Below are 21443 nucleotides of genomic sequence, written 5' to 3' on the forward strand. Positions count from 1 at the left end.
TCCAAGGATGACAAGAACATCACACAATCAAAGGCCTCCCTACCTGCAACCATTCAATATTGTAAACATTTTTATAACATGCATTATGATCTGAACAATGATACAATGTTTCAAGGAATGTCTTCTTTGAGGAACTCCACAGGCCAGTGATGAAGATATCAAAATATATACCATGAATTCAAGACAGAATAAAAATTTACATGTACCAGGTGTCTAGAGCAGAAATTCACTGAAGGGAATCAAGGCAAATCTTGTGAGTTGCACACTAAAGAACAGGTAAGGGAGGGCCAGTCACACCAAGGGGTTTTTTTTGAATACTTGCGCGTACAAATTTACCCATGTTGAGGGGACTGAATGCCAAAAGGTGCATCCTGGCTCTTTCCACGGGGGCCACCAAACAAAACCCTAAAAACCTGCAATGGAACCCCAAGCATTAGCCATCTAAGAAGATGGGGGGAAGTGGAATGGTTTTGCCTCTCCCCCCAGGGGACACTTGGTAATGTCTAGAGACGTTTTTGATTGTCATACCTGAGTCATGGGGGGTGGTGCTACTGTCACCTAGTGGGTAAAAGCTAAGGAAGCCACTAAATATCCTACAATGCACAGGATGGACTCCAAAGCAAATAATTATCTCACTGGAAATGTCAATAGTGCTGCTATAGAGAAACCCTGCTTAATTGAGAGCGAAATCTAGGCAAGTCTCCAGGGAAGGTCATCAGTTAGAGCTACTTCAGCAAGGGCAGTCCCTCAGGCTAGGAAGTGATTTAGCTAGAACACCTCTGAGGTGGAAGAACACAGCAGGATTCCAAATAGATAGCTAATGTGGGCAGACAGGAGGAATCCTTGGTGTATAATTTAGACAGGGAATTTAGATATGAAGTAGAGACTTTACCTGACTACCCTTTCTTCCTTTTTCCTTTTCTCCCCAGTTTTAACAAGATATAACAGTTGAGCTATTTCAAATCCTAAAAGATGATGCTGTTAAAGTGATGCACTCAACATGCCAGCAAATTTGGAAAACTCAGCAGGGGCCACAGGACCGGAAAAAGGTCAGCTTTCATTCCAATCCCAAAGAAAGGCAATGACAAAGAATGTTCAAACTACCGCGCAATTGCACTCATCTCACACGCTAGTAAAGTAATGCTCAAAATTCTCCAAGCTAGGCTTCAACAGTACATGAGCCAAGAACTTCCAGATGTTCAAGCTGGATTTAGAAAAGGCAAAAGGAACCAGAGATCAAATTGCCAACATCTGTTGGATCATAGAAAAAGCAAGAGACTTCCAGAAAAATATCTACTTCTGCTTCACTGACTATGCCAAAGCCTTTGACTGTGTGAATCCCAACAAACTGTGGAAAATTCTTCAAGAGATAGGAATACCAGACCACCTTATCTGTCTCCTGAGAAATCTGTATGCAGGTCAAGAAGCAACAGAACCAGAAACGGAACAACGGACTGGTTCCAAATTGGGAAAGGAGTATGTCAAGGCTGTATATTGTCACCATGCTTATTCAATTTATATGCAGAGTACATCATGCAAAATACCGGGCTGGATGAAACACAAGCTAGAATCAAGACTGCTCAGAGACATATCAATAACCTTAGATATACAGATGACACCACCTTTATGGGCGAAAACAAAGAACTAAAGAGCCTCTTGATGAAAGTGAAAGAGAAAAGTGGAAAAAGTTGGCTTAAAACTCAACATTCAAAAAATGAAGATCCTGGCATCTGGTCCCATCACTTCATGGCAAATAGATGGGGAAACAATGGAAACAGTGACAGACTTTATTTGGGGGGGCTCCAAAATCACTGTGGATGGTGACTGCAGGATGAAATTAAAACATGCTTGCTCCTTGGAAGTAAAGCTATGACCAACCTAGACAGCATATTAAAAAGTATAGACATTATTTGCCGACGTGTAGTCAAAGCTATGTTTTCTGTTAGTAGTGTATGGATATGAGAATCAGACCATAAAGAAAGCTGAGCACTGAAGAATTGATGATGCTTTTGAACTGTAGTGTTGAAGACTCTTGAGAGTCCCTTGGACTGCAAGGAGATCAAACCAGTCAATCCTAAAGGAGATCAGTCCTGAATATTCATTGGAAGGACTGATGCTGATGCTGAAACTCCAATACTTTGGCCACCTGATACGAAGAGCTGACTCACTGGAAAAGACCCCGACGCTGGGAAAGACTGAAGGCAGGAGAAGGGGACGACACAGGATGAGATGGTTGGATGGCATCACCGACTTGATGCACATGAGTTTGAGCAAGCTCAGGGAGTTGGTGATGGACAGGTAAGCCTGGCGTGCTGCAGTCCATGGGGTTGCAAAAAGTCAACAGCGACTGAGCGACTGAACTGAACTGACATACAACACTGTATTAGTTTCATGTGTACAATGTGATTCCGTATTTGTATATATTGCAAAATGGCTGCCCCAGTAAGTTAACATCCATCACCTCACAGTTAATATTTTTTGTGACTTTTTAAAGATCTACTGTTAGCAATTTTGAAATATACAATAGAGTATTGTTAACTAAATGACCACTCTTCCTAAAGAGGCATCCGAGTCACTTATCACATCATCACTTTATTACATCAATCTAATTTCCTGTACAGCACTTATTACAGCCGAAAAATAACTTATTTTCTCCTTTACTATCGTCTTTCCCCTCGAAATATAAGTTCTCTGAAAGCGTGGCTTATTCTATTCTCCGCTGTTTCCACAGCACCTTGCTTGAACAAATCCTTATAAAGCAGTAAACATTCAATAAATTTGGCAAGCTAAAGACTTCTGACTTTCGACGGTTTCAGTGATAGGAAAGGGGCGAATTCGAGGCATCCCCACTTCTCAGTTGAGGATGGGGGGGTTCAAGACCCCAAGCACTACCGAGATTGGAGCACGGAGTTCGAAATTCAAAAGTGCCGCCTCCAGAGAAGAGTTTTTAAAAGAAAAAAAAAAAAAAAAAGGAATTGGAGTGTACCAACGCGAGGCGGAAGAAGGCGCTGGGATGAAGCAGAAGTATACCATTTGGCCCAGAGGCCAGGAGAGGGCCACGAGCGGTCCCACATCTTCCCGGTGGTTAAAACAATGTGTGGGGGCCGGATGCAGCTGCGCCGGTGAGGAATTGCGCGGCCCGCGACTGGAAGCATGCTCCGGACGCGTCACTTCTGGAGGCAGGGGGCAGTGGGCGGGGTAACGTACAGCTCGGCCCGTACCACTCAGGCCGGGACGGGGGTCACGCAAAGAGCGGGCAAGTGACACCTGGGGAAGAGGTTCGAATCAGAGGACCCGAGCAGGAAAAGCGGGTCCGGATCGAACACCTTAGAAGGGCAAGGAACCTCCTAGGTTGCAAAGGCTGGGTTGTACTACTCTGCTGCGGATAGGGGGTCCAGGCTGGGACGTGCGCAGGGCCGCAGCCGGGCTTATCTCACCAGAGCCATTGGGTCCAATGATGGCGGTGAACCTCTGAAATGGTCCGATAATCTGCCGACCCTTGTACGATTTAAAGTTCTCGATCTCAATCAGCTTCAGGAACCCCATGACTGCGGCAGCGCCGCCGGCGCTAAGAAAGGCCGCGCCGTTCGCCCGCCAACTGGGATAGCCCGCGCGGGAAACACCGCAGTGCAGGCCGGGCGGATAGCAAACCTCGCGAGAATAAGTCCAGGCCTAACGGGATTTTCGACTTCCGGCGCGGGATGGAACCAAGGGGCGGGGCATTCGGACTGATTTGGCGGTTTTGTTGATCGGTTGCCAAGGCGCGAGGTTACGACTGGCGCTCGGGCCCCGCCCCCCTTTGTTGTTCCTTGGCAACGCAAACCGCCGCTACAGGTGACCTCGTAGTTGAGGAGGCAAGCAGTGCAGTGAGGTGTCTGCAGCTTTGAGGATCCCGGAAAGCTGGCTGACGAGGCCGACCCTTGCTGAGACAAGTCAGAAGTCACAGGAGGGTTATGCCCTCCAGGGCAAGAGTAAGGTGGGAGCTCGGCTGCGGCTCTTGCCTGGCCGGCGGGAAGGTTCAAAGAAAAGGTTCGGGAATTGGAATGACCCCAGGGAGGGGAGGAAGGAGGGGCCAGCAGGAGGATTCCCTGTTAGAGGAGCTCAAATCTTGCTGAGGTTGGAATTGGAGTGGGGTGGAGTTATACATGGGATCGGGTGTTAAGGGGGATGAGGTGTGAATGGAGTCGAGGGAACTCTGGAGCGACGGGGATAAGGGCTGGGGAAAACTGTGGCCAGAGGTACTACCCCTACCCGCCCCCCCCCCCGCCCCGCCTCCCTCATCTGCCCCGCCTCCCTCCTTCTTCTCCAAGCAGAGTTCAGAGACTGCCACTATAATCTTGGACCTAACCTGGGAGCGTCACAATTGGGACTCCTTGATGAGAAAGGTATTTTGTGTGAACCCCTGGGAGTCAGGGTCCCTAAGCCTGTGCTCTCCACCTCTTATCCTTCTTCGCTTCCCCCTCTTCATCTCTGTCTTTTCATGCCTCACTCCCATCCCATTCCCTCCTCTCCATCCCCCCTCTGCCCAGTCCCTTGCTTCCCTTCCTTTTCTCTGCTCTGTCCTCCACCCCTATCAACCGCCCTGTTTTCCTCCTTCCTCTTTTCCCCCTCTGCCCCTGACCTTTCTGTCCCTTTCCCCTGTTTCCCATCTTTTCTATCCCTCTGCTTCATCCCATCATCCCCCATTACCTTATTACCTGCTCTTTATTAAGCCATGACGTTAGCAGTTCAAGAAGCTGTCTGTGAAATCTTCCCCTTCAGTTTGACCTTATATTGTGGTGACAGATGGAATATAAGCAAGCTGGCGTCAGTGCTTAAACTTAGACATGGAAAGGGTCTGGTGGCTGCTACAGCCATTCCTGTAACTATTTTTTAAATGATGTCTGGAGGCTGGGAAGAGTCTTAGGACAAGTCCAGAAAAGTGAGAAAGCCTGGTTGATGCAATCGAGTACATGAAGTTCAGTTGGGAGATACTGGTGTGATAAGGCTGAGGGGATAAAATGAACAAAGACAGCAATCTCATAATGGACAGGAACTAGAAATCCCATGAATGGAAGAGCCTGGTGGGCTACACCTTGGGGTGGCAAAACAGTTGGACAGGACTTAGCAACTAAACAACAACAATAACTTCCATTTAAGAAGATGAAATGTAGCTTTTTGGAGAGAAAATCAAATTGGATCCCTACTTCTCACACCATATACAAAAAGCAATTCCCAAATAGATTAAAAACTTAAATGAGAAAAGCAAAACTTTAGAAATTTTAGGATATATAGGAGAATATCTTTATCACCTCAGGGGATTTCTTAAATGATAAAAACTTCTGAACTTAAAGGAAAAGATTGGTAAATTTGACTGCATTCAAATTCCTCCAAATTATAACATAAAGTGAAAAGATGATAAGTGCACACAAAAAGCTTCTAAAGTATCAATCTGGGTTCTGTGGAGGGTTTGCAGGTGTTCATTTTGTTGTTGTACTTCATAACTTATATGTGTTAACCATCTTCCTTTGTATGTATCGATCGTTAACATAAATTATTATAAAATAATAACAAAGTGAAAACACAAGCCACAAATTGAAGATGTTTCCCACAGGTAAACTAAGAAATGATTGGTGTGCAGAATACACAAGAAACTCCTAAAATTAATAAGAAGAGGACAAACATTTTTTAATGAACAAAAGATATGAATGGGCACTTCACAGAAGAGAAAGAAAAAATGCCCAAAGCACACATGAAAAGATGTTGCAGACTCATCAGCAATAAGGAAAATGCCAATTAAAATTAATAATTATAACTTTATACCCACAAGTTGGCAAAAATTAAAAAGTCTGTACATCAAGTGTTGCTGAGGATGTGGGGTAGCTAGAGTTTATATACACTATAGTGAAAGTATAAATTGGTGCAGTCTTCTTGGAAAACAACATTATCTTGTAAAGTTTAAATAGGCTGATGCCCTATGATCCAGCACTTCCACTTCTAGGCATATACTAGGGACACTCTTGCAGCTGTATATATATATCTTAATCTACAAGTTCCTCTTTTTTGGCAATTAACTAAACTGGATTGTTTGTGCCACATAATCCTAGTCTCTCTTGAACCCACTTCAGTCAGAAAGTGAAAGTGAAGTCGCTCAGTCGTGTCCGACTCTTAGCCACCCCATGGACTGCAGCCCACCAGGCTCCTCCATCCATGAAGTTCTCCAGGCAAGAGTACTGGAGTGGGTTGCCATACCAAAAATGTTCTCATCAAGGTCAGAAGCAACCCTCCCCTTCAAATCAGTCAGTTCTCAGATCTCATCTATTTAACCCATCATCAGTTGCTCACTCTCTCCTCCCAAAATCACTTTCTTCACTCAGCTTGTCAGACAGGGAACTCCAGTTTTTAAGCCCATTCCACCTCTCAGAGCCTGAAGCAACTGAGGGACTTTCACACTTCACTTCACCTCACTTGCCACTCAGCCTCCAGTGCTGGCTCCTCCTCTCCCTATCTCCCCTGAGGCATTCTTATCCACCTAGAGTACCTTAAGAGATCTCTTACTTACTGCCTCATAGCTTTAAATTCCTTGTATCAGTCAGGAAGGGCTGAATTATGCTGAGGTTACAAACAACCTCAAAACCTCAGCGGCTATATGTGGAAGCTAACACATACAACAAACTAGTGAAGATAATATAAAAGGAGCAGACTTACAGATACAAACTAGTGGTTACCAGTGATGGGGAAGGGGTACTATAGGGTAAGAGAGTGGGAGGTACAAACTATTGGGTGTAAGATAGGCTCAGCTATGTATTGTATATCAGAGGGAATAAAACCAACACTTTGTACTAACTGTAAATGGGAAGTAACCTTTAAAAACTGTTAAAAAAAAAAAAACCCTAAGAACAACCAATCCAAACACAGTCAACTAGGCATTCTTAAATAAAACAAGCACTTCAGCTATAGCCAATCAAATAATTTCCTTGTTTTCCATCTCTTTAAACATCTTTCCTTAAGCTTTTAACCACTCTAGTTTGGCAGTGCCCAATTTGTTTTCTGCCCAAATAAACTCTTAAAAAATGTTTCTAAGTCTCAGCAGCTCATAAAGACAGGTTTCTCACTCCACTTCTTGTCCATTGTGGGTTGGCTACATCTCTGCTCTGTCTTCACTCCAGGACCAAGACTGAAGGGACAGCCCTCACCTGGGACATTGCTGGTCCCACAGCAGTAAAGAGAGAATATGGCTATCACTTAATGGCTCTTAGTTCTGCCTAGGAATGGCACTGTCAGTTCTCACTTTCCAGAGGGCAAAGCAGATTATGCGGCTAATTGTGAGGGCAATATGATAAGAATATAGAATCCTGTAAGGACGAATACCAAAGAAAACTTTTGAGGGGCTTTGTGAGATCTTAGTTCCCCACCAGGAATCAAACCTATGCCCTCTGAAGTGGAAGTGCAGAGTTCTAACCACTGGACAGCAAGGAAATTCCCAATAGCATATCTTTTTGAAAAATAACAAAATTTCCCATACTATCTGTATCTATCAATGGGTGTGGACCTCTCAAACTCAACACCTCCAAAACCGATCTCCAGATTCTCATCCTATTCTATTCTCTCCATACAGACTATTTAGTTGATAGCAATGCATCTGACTGCCCCAGCCCAAATCCTTGAAGTCATTCTTAACACTGCTTCCTCACAGCACACCCAATCCATCAGGAAGTCCTGCTGGCTCTGCCTTTAAAATATATCCAGAATCTGACCACTTCTCCCTACATCTGCTGCTACTAACCTGGCGTGATCATCATCTCTTGCCTGGACAACTGCAATAGCCTCCTGTCTGGTCTCCCTGCCTCTAGCCTCCCTTCCCATCCCCTCCGGTCTATTCTTAACACAGCAGCCAGAGCAATCCTTTACAAATCAAAGACAGGACACATTACTCCCACTGCTCAAAATCCTCCAATGGCTGCCCATTTCTCTGAGTAGAAGCTGCAGCCTTTACAATGGTCTGTGAAGTCCTACATGCTCTGCATCTCCCCACCTAATCTAATGTTATTTCCCACTCCTCTTGCATTCACATACTTGCCTCCCTGCTGTCCTCTTGAATGTGTGTGTGCCTCTTTTGTCCACCTTAAGGCCTCTGCACTTGTCCCCTCTGCCTGCAGTGCTCTCCTCCTAGTTATCTGTATAGGAGACTCCCTCACCTTCTTCAACTATTTCTTTCCCAGTTATGCCTCCCCTGACTTCCATATTTTAAAAATGCAACACTCTCCCCGTTTCTTTAGCACTTCCAATTCCCCTTATCCTGCTCTATATTTTTTCCCAAAGCACTGATCATCTTCTTAGAAACTATTTAATGTACTCTCTCTAGTCTTGTCTGTCCCCACTAGAAAGTAACTTTCACAAGGACTCAGATTTTTGTCACTTTTGCTCCTTGATGTCTCTCAAACGCTTAAGGGATTGTCTGTCAGTAGGCACTTCATGAATATTTGTTAATTGGTAAATGAACATGGGTGAAAAAAACAAGATGCAGAAGAATGCATACTGTATGATACTCCATCAAGTTTCAAGACAAAATGTTTTAAAATATTGTTCAGGGAATCATACACACACATATGGTATATTAGTGCATATTACTAAGGGAATGGTGACATTTTGGATAGTGGTTATTCTTAGGGTAAGGATGAGGGAGAACAGACATAAGACACTTAAATAGCATTAATCGTGTTCTATTTCTTAACTGGGGAGTTGGTTCATGGGTCTCTTTTATCATGCTTCCTTTTCCTAAGTTACATATGGCTTCTATATAATTCCCCTGTGTGCATCAAATATTTTAGTTACAAAATGGTTAGACAGTGAACGAGTGAGGTTGGAACTAGCTGTAGGAGTTGATGTATGGTATTCCAAACAAAGGAATGCAATGTACAAAGGCCCTGAGGTGGGAACAGTTGTAGTGTTGGAGGACTTGATAGGAAGCCAGCGTACCTGGAGAACAGTGAACAAGGAAGAGGGAGGCATGAGATGAAGTGGAGAGGTGTGCAGGAACCAGATCTTGAACCACAGTAAGGGGTTTGGATCTAATTCTAAGTGTGGTAGGAAGCCAGTGGAGGATTTTAAGCAGGTGTAAGACATGATCAGATTTATGTTAGCAAGAGATTTTGGCTGTGGCTTTGGCTGGGCTTCCCAAAATACAAAGGAATACAGGGAAATTTAAGCCTTTAATTTGACTAGAGCATAAGTAATAAAAATAAAGGGGGAATGGTGGTGGCATTTACTGAAACAGAAAAAACTAAATAGAGCCTAATGCAAAAGGGATGTTGTAAATCAGTTTGAGACTTGGAAAGGTGAGCAGGTATCAGATCATGAAGACTCATAAGACAAAAACATTGGGGAACAATTTGGTTTATGCCATGCGTGCATGCTCAGTCATGTTCAACTCATTGTAGCCCACCAGGCTCCACCATCCATTGGATTCTCCAGGCAAGAATACTGGATCGGGCTGCCATTTCCTCCTCCAGGGGATCTTCCCTCCTGCATCTCCTGCACTGGCAGGCAGATTCTTTACCACTGAGTCACCTGGGAAGCCCCCTTGCTTTATAGATGCTTTTAAAGGTTTTAAGCTGCAGTGTGCCATGGTCAGATTTGCTTTCAGAAAAATCACTTTTGTAGCCAAGGCAGAAAAGCAGTAGAGAGCCTAACACTGGAGCAAGGGAGCCCAGTGAGGTTCCTGGGAACATTATTTGGCACCAGCTTGTGAGGCCTCAATTAGGGTTGCGACAGCAGAGATGGAGAACACAGATATGAAATATGTCAGGAAGTAAAATCAGTAGGAATCAATAGCTGGTAAGATACTATGGGGAGAAAGGAATGGGGGTGGGGGTATAGTCAAGTATGATGGTTAGCACTTATTGGCCATCCAACTCGCCCTTGCTCCAGATGTATCAGGTAGATCTGCCACCAGATCCCAAGGAGGTGGCACCCATCGAAGCTAGAAGAAATCAAGAAAAGGAGCAACAGAGTCGATTCTTCAATGTGCGGACCAGAGTCATGGGGGTGAGTGGGCAGTGGGGACTTTCTCTGGACCAGGGGTCACCTCACTGTTACACCAGGAGAGGAACATAGCTGTGTCTATCACAGCCCCTCCCTGATTTGAGCAGACTGCAGGGTTATAAAGGAAGGAAGAAGGGAAAAAGGCACTCACCCCCACGTGTGGTGAGGGCCTGAGAAAGAGGCCTAGAGGTGCAGGGGAAGAGGAGCCAGTGACAGCAGACTCTTCTCCAGTCAACTCTGGGCCAAGTGGTCTGGTTTTCAAGAGACAAGTAAATGGAGCCGAAAGAAGTCTATAAAGAATATTTGGTATTGCATGCATATGCCAAAACTCTCTGGAAGGCTACATAAGAAACTGGTAACTGATGGGAGGGACACTTACTCTTCCCTAAGCTGTACTTCCTTTTGCACTATTTTGAAATGTTTTACATGAATTATAATCAAAATAAAGAGAAAATATTGATAGTTTAAGAAAAAAAATAGATTGCTGGGTGGGTAGATGAGTGGTGTGACTTGAGATCTAGTTGGCAAATGTTTCAAGGCCTGTTCTGTGCCAAGCACTGGATTAGGCAATAGGGACACAAAGCTAAGGCCCAGTCTCTGCCCTTAGCAAGCTCACAGCCTAGGAGACAATCAATAGAAGCAAAGTTCAAGGTAATGAGGATAGTGGGTCCTAGGTGCTATGGGAGTAGCACCTGCTGGAGGGATCAGGGAAGTCTCAGCTGGTCTTAAGGGATGAATAGGAGTTTGGGTAAAAAGAGGAAGAAAGAGTGTTCCAAGTGGAGGAAGCTGCTGGAGCAAAGGCCATCAGTATGAAACAGCATAAGATACGTAGAGAACTGTAAGCAGAGCTCCTGAGGGTGGGAGAAGGGAAGAGGATGAGAAGAGGCTGGAGGCAGAGGCTAGACCACTGAGGGACCTACAAACCATGGTGAGATGGTGGGACATTATCCAGTAGATACTGTGGATCCTATAGGAGGATTTTGAGGCAGATAAATTCTGAGCAGTCTGTGTTAGAGCAATCGAGGCCCACTGCTGGGCTCCTACCTTGATTTAGCCCATTTCTTTGGGATCAGGTGGATGCTAAAGCCCTGAACAACCAGGTGGAAGAACGAAAACTTCAGGAGGCAACAGAACGAAGCAAGGAGGCAGCTTATGGTAAAAAGCCCAAGGCCGGAGGCCAGCCAAGGGGGAAAAGCAAGGATCTGAGTGGGCTAAGGCAGGGCAGTTCTGCTCTGGAGTGCAGCCTGAGGTCTGGGGGGTGTGGTAAGACAAACCAGATGGGCCTTTGGGAGCAGTGGCTGTGCTGAGTAGGCTGTCTCTCCTGTGAGGCCTTCTCCATGCCCCTACCCACCACCCCCAGGTACCAACCAGGTGCAATATGATCTGGTGGCTCAGATGTTAGAGAAGGAACAGGCAGAACGGACACGTCGGCTGGCCAAGAAAGTCCAAAACTTTAGACAACAGAGGCAGCAACTCAAGAACAGGCATGAATTTGACTTATGGGATTCAAACCAACGCTGGAGGGAGTTTCCAGCTTATCTTGGTGACAATGCTCCCTACTATGGCCAAGCCAGCCTGCAGTACTTCTCTAGGGAAGATCTGGAGAGGGCCACATATCTGAGAATGCAGCAGGAGCAGTTCCAGTACAACCTGGAGAGGCAGCTACAAGAGCAACAGCAAGCCAGAGTTAATGAGAACTGTACAGGTAAGCAGTGAGACCCTCCAGGCTGTGACCTGAGGCCTAGTGGGGAGCTATCCTGAGCTGAAGACCAGAACTGTGTGGGCAGGTCCAGTTTCGTGTAAGGGCTGATACTGAAAGGTCCCAATTTCCTTCATCAACTGACAGTGTAGCCATTGATCCCTGATCAGCCTGGCACTTCATTACCTGAAGACAGCAGAGTAGAGACAAACCTCATGGTCCTGCCACTTACTGGCTAGTTTGGGGAAACGAACCCTCCTCTCTGTGCTTCAGTTTGCTTATCTTTAAAATGAGGAAATCATCCATACCACACAGCTCATGTGAGAATGAAATGAGATGCTGTAAGTAAAGCACAAGCATCAGTACAATAGTAGCTACAATAACCAGTAGCTACTATTACTCTGACATCTGTGGCCATGTTCCCCTCTTCCATTAGAGTAAGGGCAAGGACCATCTCTTACCTACTCACACCACTCACCTTTAAAACCACCCCTGTTGTAGCACCCTGTTTTGTTATACCACTTACCATAGAGGTATTTGTGGAATGTCTTTCTCCCCCCAAATGTCAGCTCACTGAAGATGAACCACATCTCTCACTTCCACCTCTATATCCCAGGTACCTAGTACATTGCCTGCCAGTGTCAGGAGTTCAACCAAATCATCATTGAATGAACAACTGAAGACCAAAATAAACAAGACAGGCACCCTGCCCTCCAGAAACCCACAGAACCAGAACTTCTAGAAAATCAGTTTAGAGTAAAAGGGAAAAATATATGCACAAGTTATTTACCAGCAAATATCTATGCTTTAACACTGGGTTAGGTACTATGATAGGTACTGTGATAGAAATATATACAGGATATCACTCAGTCATGTCTGACTCTTTGCAACCCCATGGACTATACAGTCCATGGAATTCTCCAAGCCAGAATATTGGAGTGGGTAGCCTTTCCCTTCTCCAGGGATCTTCCTCAACCCAGGGATCGAACCCAGGTCTCCCACATTGCAGGCAGATTCTTTACCAGCTGAGCCACAAAGGAAGTCCAAGAATAGTGGAGTGGGTAGTCTATCCCTTCTCCAGAGGATCTTCCCAACCCAGGAATTGAACCGGGGTCTCTTGCATTGCAGCCGGATTTGTTATCAACTGAGCTATGAGGGAAGCCCATAGGACACAGAGGGAACATCAAGATGGGAGGGTCAGTTCTCACAGGGGAAGGGAGGGATGGTAGGGGGTTGGCACAGGCCAGCTGTCAGGAACCAAATTTTAGAAAGCTGGGTACAATTTTGGCAAGGTAGAGAGTGAGAATGAGAAAAGGCCATTCTAGGCAGAGTGGGCAGCAAGAGGAAGAGTTAACCTTTATTGAGTACTTACTGTGTACCAGACACTGTACCAAGCTTTCTACCATATATTAACTTATTTCATCTTCAACAACCCTATGAGGCAAGTACTAGTGATATCCCTATTTTCTGTGGAGGCAACTGAAAGAACTGAAGAACAGAGATATTAAGTAAGTTGCCCAAAGTTATAGAGCTAGTGGGTCATGGAGGGAAGTGAACTCAGGTGGCAGGTTGGCTCCAGAGCCCACACTCTTGATTGATACACCATACTTGCTCTGTCACCATTGAGAAAATAGGGACTCAGGGGCCAAGGGAGGTTTCAGAGAGGGAGTCGTCAATAATGTCAAATGCCCTCAGAGAAGTTCAGATAGGAAAAGAAACCTATTAGATTGAGAAATTAGGAGTATTTGGTGATTACCAAATCACCAAAAAGTAACTGCAGTGGCACCAGGGGCCAGCTACCTAGTGACAGCAGGCAGGTGTACAAGAAGGTAGAGTTAGGCAACAGAACAGCAGAATGCTGGGGGAGAGTCTGTGTAGTGTCATGAAAGGAGCATGAGCTGATTCCTTGAGATATCTGGATTCTAACTTACTAAGTGCTGGCTGTGTAACCTTAGGCATTTTACTTCACCTCTGGACCTCATCTGGAAACATGGGGTGGCCTTTCCTCTTTGAGTTGCTATGAAGACCAAAATGAAACCAGGCACCCCATCCTCCCTTCCCCTGCCATCCAGTCTCCAAAGTCTGTCCCTGTGCCTCTCCAGAGCCAAGCCTTCAACCTATGCTCTGGACCCCATTCCCCCTGCCTCCCATGCAGACTGTGCTCCCTCAGGTACGCCCTGGCCCTGAGGTTCTCAACACTTTCCACTGGCCATATTCTGTGAAGGCTATAAACATGCTTATGTCTAACCCTTTTTTAAAAAAACTTCTTAAAATTTTTATTTCTTTTTGGCTGTGCTGGGTCTTTGTTGCTGCGCAAGGACTTTTTCTTGTTGTGGAGCAGGGGCTCAGTTGCTCCGAGGCATGTGGAATCTTCCCAGACCAGGGATTGAACCCGTGTCCCCTGAACTGGCAGGATTCTTAACCACTGGACCAACAGGGAAGTCTCTGTATAACCCTCCTTAAGAATAAAACAAAAGCCTCTCTCCATTCTGATTCCTCTAGATGTTATGAGCTAGCTCTTTTCCTTTACAGCCATACTTTTTGAAAAATCTATCTCCACTTGCTGTCATTCCTTCCTAACTTTCCAGTCACACTTCAACTCCTGAGATCTTATTTCTCCCCATACACCTGCACTGACACTACTCTTACAAAAATCATCAATGCCCTTTGTGTTATCAGGTACAAGAGGCTCTGTTCAGTCTTTTCTCCTTTACTTGGACTTTCTTGCTACACTTGACTCTTATCACATCTTCCTTCTTAAACCTCTCTCTTCCTTGGCTTCTGTGACAGCATATTCTGCTATAGCTCTCCAATCATTCCTCTTCTGTCCACACTTTGTGGATTCCTCTTCCATCTAGAGACTTTGTCCTTGGCACACTGCTCTCCTTACCCTGCATACTTGCCTCAGGTGCCCTCGACCCTCATTCTGGTTTCAGCTACCACATCACCATCTCTATGCTGAGGACTCTTTACCTGCAGTCAGATATCCAGGTGGCTGCTGACCACCTCCAATTCAGCTTCCTAAAGAGAATTCATCAGTGCTCCCTAACCTGCTCTGCATTCTGTATCCTCTAGTTCCAGAGGTGGCCACATCATGCACGGAGTCATCCCAGCCAGGACCCTGGGAAGCATCCAAGTCTTTTGCTCTCCCTTACTCCCTAATCCAATCCATCATATTCTGCTGATGAAACCTCCATATATTTCCCCTGCATCCTTTCCATCACTGGCCTGGTTTCAGCCCTCTCAGCCGGCCTACTGCCATAGCCTCCAAGATGGCTTCCCTACCTCCACTGTCTCCCACCAGCCTCACTGTCCTCTATACTGGCACCAAAAGGAGCCTTCTAAAATGCAAATCTAACCATGTCACCCCCTTAGTTAAAATCCTTCCATATTCGCCATCACCTTCAGGGTCAAGTTTCCAGTCCTTAGTCTGGCCCCTGTAGAGCTCCCTAGTCACTTGCATTTTATGCTCCAGCAAGAGCAGACTACTTATAATTTAAGATACAGATCACGCTGTTTCTTCACTTCCTTATTTGATATTTACTGAGGACCCACTACGTACCAGGCTCTGATATAGGTGCTAGTGTATGGCAGTGGATAAAACAGACAAACGTCCCTGCTTTTACAAAGGTTACCTTGTAGTGAGTAGAGAGACAGGCAATAGACAAAAACAATTAAGTAAAATGTAAGGTATATTGGATGGTGATAAATGCTAGGGAGAAAAATAAGTCAGAGGAGGAGGATAAATGTTGGGGTCAGGCAGGTGGCAATTTTAGGTAGGAAAGACAGAAGGCCTCACTGAGGAGCAAAGTGAGCAAAGACCTAGGGAAGGAAAAGAACATGAGACAAGAGCATCATTTGTTACAAATCCTTAAGGCAGAAATGTCTGGCATGTTCTAGTAACAGCACGGAGACCACTGTAGCTGAACTGAAGCACGTTCAATACTTTTGCTCATGCTGTACCTGCAGCCTAGCCCTTAGTCTGAAGCTCAGAGATGAAACAATTTCCCCAGGTCACACAGCGCCGAAGCAACAGAGCTGGCATTGAGACCCAGGTCCATTGGAAGCATCTTTCAGTGAGGCACCTGAGAAAACCTTGTGGCTGTCATTTTTATTATCCCTAGCCCCAAAGAGTAGCTGCGTCCACACATCCCTACAATGAGGACATTACCCCACTCCCAAACATACATAGACATAGCTTGCACATGCATAAACATACATTCACAAAGCTTGCTGAACAAATGGCTGAATGACAGTGCCCTGGCCATATTTCTTTGTGTAGACATGCTCGATGACCAGCTACGCCTAGCTGCAGACATGTGGGCCGCCCAACTGGCCAAGCTGGAGGAGTCCTGCCGCATAGCCATGATGGCTGCCATGGCCAATGCCAACAAAGCGCAGGTATGTACAGCATAAGAGCCATCCAGGGCATCAGGCTTCCCCAATCTACCGATCAAACCAGCCCTCTCATCTACCTGCGGACTTCCCCCTTCACCCTAGGGCCCTCTTAGGGCAGGAGGTCCCCTTCCCCACCTCCAGGTTCAGGATGACCTGAAAACAAAACACTGCCCTCCCTTCCCCAGTGTCTCAGTCTAAGGGCTTCCGGAGGGCAGAGGAGTTCTGTGCTTATTCCACCCCTTCCTCCACCTTAAGTCACTCAAAGGCCATGCAGTATCTCTTCCTTCTCTCCCTTAGATGGGGGAGAGTAGGGCCATGTCTCCCCCTCCCCCTGTGACTGAGAGCTCCCTGAGGTTGGGCATCCAAACACTCACATTTGGGGGCCCCACCAGGCAGCTAAGCTGGCTGAGCAGCAGTGCCTTGAGCATAAGCGACAACTGGAGGCAAACTTCATGGAGGTCCAGAACCAGATCACAAGTGACCTACTGGCTGAGAACCCGCAGGTTGCCCAAAACCCCGTGGCTCCCCACAGGGTCCTGCCCTATTGCTGGAAGGGTATGACTCCAGAGCAGAGAGCCACCATCAGGAAAGTACAGGAGACACGATACCGTGAAAAGGAAGCAAAGCGCCAAGCTGAACAAGCACTGGATGCCAAATGGGAAAGCCAGGCCATAAACTTGGCCCAGGCAACAATGGAGCTAGAAGAACAGGAAAAGGAGCTGAGTGCTGAATTTCGGAGGGGACTAGGCTCCTTCAACCAGGAGCTGGCTAAGGAGCAAAATGCCCAGTGAGTTCTAGTGGGTAGCAGCAAGGATGAATGCCAAGGGAGGGTAGGGAGGGATGGCAGGGGCCAGGGAAAGCCCATTAGCTGAGGCCTCTGGATTTCTTTCACAGGCAGAATTATCTGAATTCAATAATCTATACCAATCAACCTACAGCCCAATATCATCTGCAATTTAACACCAACAGCCACTGAGCTCAAGATTGTCCTCTCCCACCTTCACCATCAAGCTCACAGAAGGTAACAGTCAGAGAAAAAAATGCTGCAGACCCCCTCCTCCCCAATCCATTTCCCAGTGGAAGAGAGCTGAGCCAGTACCCCACCTCTGACCCTGGGTAATAAAGTTATTCATTAAAATCAAGGTTACATGTTGTAATAGGACACAAAAGGTGTAAGGTACTGCCATTCCCACCCCACCCATGGGTTCTGAGCATCCAACCCTGTCAGTCTTCACCCATTCACATTTCTTCCCCATGCCAGCTCCCCCAGCACACAGTGCTGCTCACTCCTCCATGAGAAACAGAGACTTTATTAGGCACACAGGGTGACTGATAGGCAGAGGTTACAAAATGGCTACTGGGCTTCCTTCCAAACTGGAGTAGAGCACTCCAGGAGGGGGAGAGACAGCGGAACCTTTGTTCTCTCTGTCTTCCCCCTTCAAGGCTGCATGCGGATGGCCCCATCCAGCCGGATGACTTCTCCATTGAGGAATGAGTTCTCGATGATGGCCTGTACCAGATGAGCATACTCGGCAGGGTCACCAAGTCGGTTGGGGAAGGGCACCTGGCTGGCCAGGAAGTTGCGCACTTTATCTGGGAGGGTGGTCAACAGCGGGGTGCCAAATAGGCCTAGATAAGACAGCCAGAATCAGAGACCCACCCTCACTTTTATATTTACCTGGTCCGTCCTCACCGTAACTCTACTTGTGGTGCTTCCCTATGTCCAGAGATAGAAGGCTGCTGCTGTTTAGATGGTAGATACCTTCCCTGCTCAACTGCCCACAGATCCCACCCAATCCCAGGTGGGGATATGTCTACCTGGAGCAATGGTCATCACCCGGATACCCATGGGAGCCAGATCCCGAGCAATGGGCAGTGTCATGCCCACTATGCCCCCCTTGGAAGCAGAGTATGCAGCTTGTCCAACCTGGAGAGGGAGTGGAGGTCATAGGGGGCAGGGCCCCCAACAAGTCACCAGGGTACAAGCCTTGTCCCTACTCACACACCTGGCCCTCAAAGGCAGCTACGCTGGCCGTGTTGATGATGACCCCACGTTGGCCTCCCTGGTCTGGTTCGTTCTGGCCCATCTCACCAGCCACCAAGCGGATCACATTGAAGGTGCCTATGAGATTCACCTGGAGGACCAGAAGAGACGTGATATAGGACTTGAAGCAGAGGTAGCCTTTTGTGGGTGTGGGGACACTCACAGTCAGATACTTCTTACTACTACCCCTGGAGAACCTCTAAGGCCTTACATTGATAACTCGCTGAAACTCCTCCAAGGTATGGGCCTGGCTTTTCTTTAAGTTATATGTCTTGCTGGCCACTGCAATGCCTGCACAGTTGACTGCCACATCCACACGGCCAAACTTTTCTCTTGCTAGAGTCAGGGCTGCTTGCACATCCTTCTCTGAGGTCACCTTCAAAGGGAAAAGTGGAGAAGGTATTCATCTACCATCACACACATACCACTAAATCTTGCGGGGGGTAGGGGGCACAGGGCAAATCCAGTCTTCAAGTGACAACAGAATTGTGTAAGCAAGGGAGAGACCAAGGAAAGAAAACTCTAGAGTGAGACAAAGGTGAAAATGTTAGGTATTACAGAGCAGTGTTTCAAAACATCTTTGAAATCTATACCCTCTTTTGATAAACTTACATACCCCTGGAGATTCTCAACTGCTGTGGATCAGATAAGTTGTGAGAATTATTGATATGAAGATAAACTTGCTTTTTGGTACCCCTACTTGCTAATATGCTTTCGTCAAGCTTTACTTTCTGTAGTTTGTCTCAGGATAAATTTTTTGACTTTGTAAATATTAAAATTAGAGGGCACAATAACTCTACATATCTCCTTGAGGAGATTCTGATATGGCTAATCCCCAACCTCCCTCCCCACCCTCCTCCTTGTTGTGAATCACAGCTTTAGAAATTCTTTATCCAGAGGCATATGAAAACAGCTCAGACCAAAAGGGAAAAGAAGATGGGTCCATTCCCCACATAGACAGGCACCCTTATGAAAAGGAACCCCATGGGAGAGGTGAGGTAACCCCACTTACGTCGGCTGGGGCAAAGGCGCAGCTCTTCCCTAACTTCTTGGCCTGGGCCTCCCCATCTGAGTTGGGCAGGTCCAAAAGTACAGCAGTGGCCCCCTGCCCCACCAGTCGCTCCGCTGTGGCCAAGCCTAGGCCTGAGGCTCCGCCGGTTATTAAGGCAACCAGACCCTGTGAAGAGGAGTTCGGTCAACAACTACACTGTGCGGACCACCCCCACCCATTCTCCAGGCTTCTGCGAGGGAGGCTCCCGGTCACCGCCGCGACCTGACCCAGATGTGCCTCCTCATCTTAACGATGGGACCCTCTGGGTGTCTCATTCTCAGACAGCCATTCAGTCACCCCACATGCACGTGCCCCGGAGAGTTGACCTTCACCTCCCGCTCCCGAGCCCCACCGTCGCAATAACAGGCCTAGATAAGAATGATGCTTCCTCCCAGCACTGATCTCTCCCCGCTGGTTCTACGGCTGCGCCGTCCCAGTGGGTACAGAAGGGCGAAACCCCGTTTACCTTCACGCTCTGACATGCAGCTGCCATCTTGCTCAGGCCTCTCTACAGGGCTGGACTGTCAGGCATTCGCTGATTGGCCGGGGCGGAGCCGCGGGGCGGGGCCGGCGAGGTGGTGGTCAGCCGCTCAGCCAAACAAGTGGGCGCCGGCCTCTCACGTCACCCGCCGCAGGGGCAAGGCCGGCCGGGGCAAGGTCCAGGCGGAGAGTCTCTACACCCGGGGAAAAACAACGAATAGCCGTGTCGCAACACTACCACACCCCGGGGACTTTGGTCAGGCCTGCAGCTCTGCTGGGGGGAGGGAGACAGGAGATTGAGAATGTGTTCCTTACTCCTCAGAAAAAGCCTCCGTTCAAGTATAAACATATCGGAGAGACTCCTATATGCCAGTCTCTGTGCGGGGCACTAGGGATAATAGAGGAATGATAAAATAGTCAGAGGAATAATAAAAGGTTCATGCCTTCTGAGAGGGAGGTTGGAAAGTTCAGTTGGAAAAAGAAATAATTTCAGTACAGACACAAAGGAAGGGACAAAGAACCAGATTCTAGAACCCAGGCATGGATATACAAAGATGGTGATTGTGAGAGCCACATACAGAGAAATATGTTGAGGTGACCGACAGGTTCTCAGAGATACGAATGTGGAAAGCCATAACAAGAGAAACTAGAAAACAACATTCTGAGACAGCTGCTGAGAAACACAAACCCAAAGAGGCATAAGCAGAGAAGCAAAAAAACATCTTTGAACCTTTGGTACTGTCCTCTATGTCTAACCACCTATTTTAAACCCCAAAGCCTAGATCACACATTTCACATTGGACCTCAACCAGAGATTGTCATTTAAGACCCAGAACACCCTAAAACATCTTTTCACCAGTATCCTAATTATAATTCTGAGCCTACCTTATCTGACTTCTTTATATACTTTGCCCCAAACCAAGGTCTTCAGACCATAACCTTAGTCTACATTTTCAGCCTCATTGAGCTGTGTATTTCCTTTATTTTAAGTATCTCCCTATCTGGGTTCCCACCCAGGAAGACTTCCCTCTGGGCCTCCTAAATGTTGACTTACTACCACACTCATGGTCACTACACCATATCCATGAAAGGATTTAGACCAGATTCACAATCTTTCAGACAACAGGAAGCGCCCCCATCCCTCAGTGATATCACTCTTAACGGAGCCAAATATGGTCCAACCACGGTGCCCTGTTTGTGTTCTTTCTTTTGTTTTTAATTTTTATTCAAGTGTAGTGTATTTTCAATATTGTGTTAGTTGTGGGTGTACAGCAAAGTGAATCAGTTATATATAAACATACATCCACTCTTTTTTAGATTCTTTTCCCATATAGGCCATTACAGAGTATTGAGTTTCCTGTGCTATACTGTAGTGTCTTATTGGTTATCTATTTTATACATGATGTTGTTTAGTCACTCTGTCTGACCAACTCTTTTGTGACCCCGTGGACTGGAGCCCACCAGGCTCCTCTGTCGGTGGGATTTCTCAGGCAAGAGTAAGTATTGGAGTGGGTTGACATTGCCTTCTCCCAGCATCTATGACCCAGGGATCGAACCTGCATCTCCTGCTTGGCCAGTGGATTCTTCACCGTTGAGCCACCAGGGAAGCTATTTTATGTATAGTAGTTTTTATATATCAATCCCAATTTCCCAATTTATCTTCCCACCCCAGCTGTGTCCATCTTTGAATTAGCTATTCTCTCTGCCTGGCATGCTCTCCTGATCTTTGCATGACTGTATTTGTTGCT

General features: G+C 46.6%; 3 protein-coding genes across 8 annotated transcripts in view; 1 reads left to right on the forward strand and 2 right to left on the reverse strand.

Annotated features, from left to right (window-relative positions):
- SMC1A (structural maintenance of chromosomes 1A) overlaps nucleotides 1-3657 on the reverse strand; it is a 46951-nt gene extending 43294 nt beyond the window's left edge. For both annotated transcript variants that reach the window (XM_040266024.1, XM_040266025.1), the window contains exon 1: nucleotides 3438-3657. In XM_040266024.1, the coding sequence (XP_040121958.1) occupies nucleotides 3438-3546 (109 nt within the window). In that variant the 5' untranslated portion in view covers nucleotides 3547-3657. The remainder of the gene's footprint in view (nucleotides 1-3437) is intronic.
- Nucleotides 3658-3706: 49 nt separating this feature from the next.
- RIBC1 (RIB43A domain with coiled-coils 1) lies at nucleotides 3707-17262 on the forward strand. Of its 5 annotated transcripts, none has more exons than XM_040266031.1 (8): nucleotides 3707-3976; nucleotides 4314-4385; nucleotides 9910-10026; nucleotides 11097-11178; nucleotides 11384-11728; nucleotides 16005-16123; nucleotides 16513-16907; nucleotides 17015-17262. In XM_040266031.1, the coding sequence occupies exons 2-8, from the start codon at nucleotides 4377-4379 to the stop codon at nucleotides 17094-17096; spliced, it is 1149 nt and encodes a 382-aa protein (XP_040121965.1). In that variant the 5' UTR covers nucleotides 3707-3976; nucleotides 4314-4376; the 3' UTR covers nucleotides 17097-17262. The 5 variants fall into 5 exon arrangements, with proteins under 5 accessions (XP_040121965.1, XP_040121966.1, XP_040121961.1 ...); XM_040266032.1 differs by having other exon boundaries at nucleotides 3718-3976; nucleotides 17059-17262; XM_040266027.1 differs by having other exon boundaries at nucleotides 3741-3971.
- Nucleotides 17263-17410: 148 nt separating this feature from the next.
- Nucleotides 17411-19784, reverse strand: HSD17B10 (hydroxysteroid 17-beta dehydrogenase 10). The gene is made up of 6 exons (XM_040266037.1): nucleotides 19682-19784; nucleotides 19177-19341; nucleotides 18376-18540; nucleotides 18127-18255; nucleotides 17939-18047; nucleotides 17411-17749 (listed from the first exon to the last, which is right to left on the reverse strand). Exons 1-6 carry the CDS (start codon nucleotides 19706-19708, stop codon nucleotides 17559-17561), a joined length of 786 nt encoding a protein of 261 aa, XP_040121971.1. The 5' UTR covers nucleotides 19709-19784; the 3' UTR covers nucleotides 17411-17558.
- Between the last annotated feature and the right edge of the window lie 1659 nt (nucleotides 19785-21443).

Source organism: Oryx dammah, unplaced genomic scaffold (assembly GCF_014754425.2).
Source record: "Oryx dammah isolate SB20612 unplaced genomic scaffold, SCBI_Odam_1.1 HiC_scaffold_23, whole genome shotgun sequence".
NCBI classification, from domain to species: Eukaryota; Metazoa; Chordata; class Mammalia; order Artiodactyla; family Bovidae; genus Oryx; species Oryx dammah.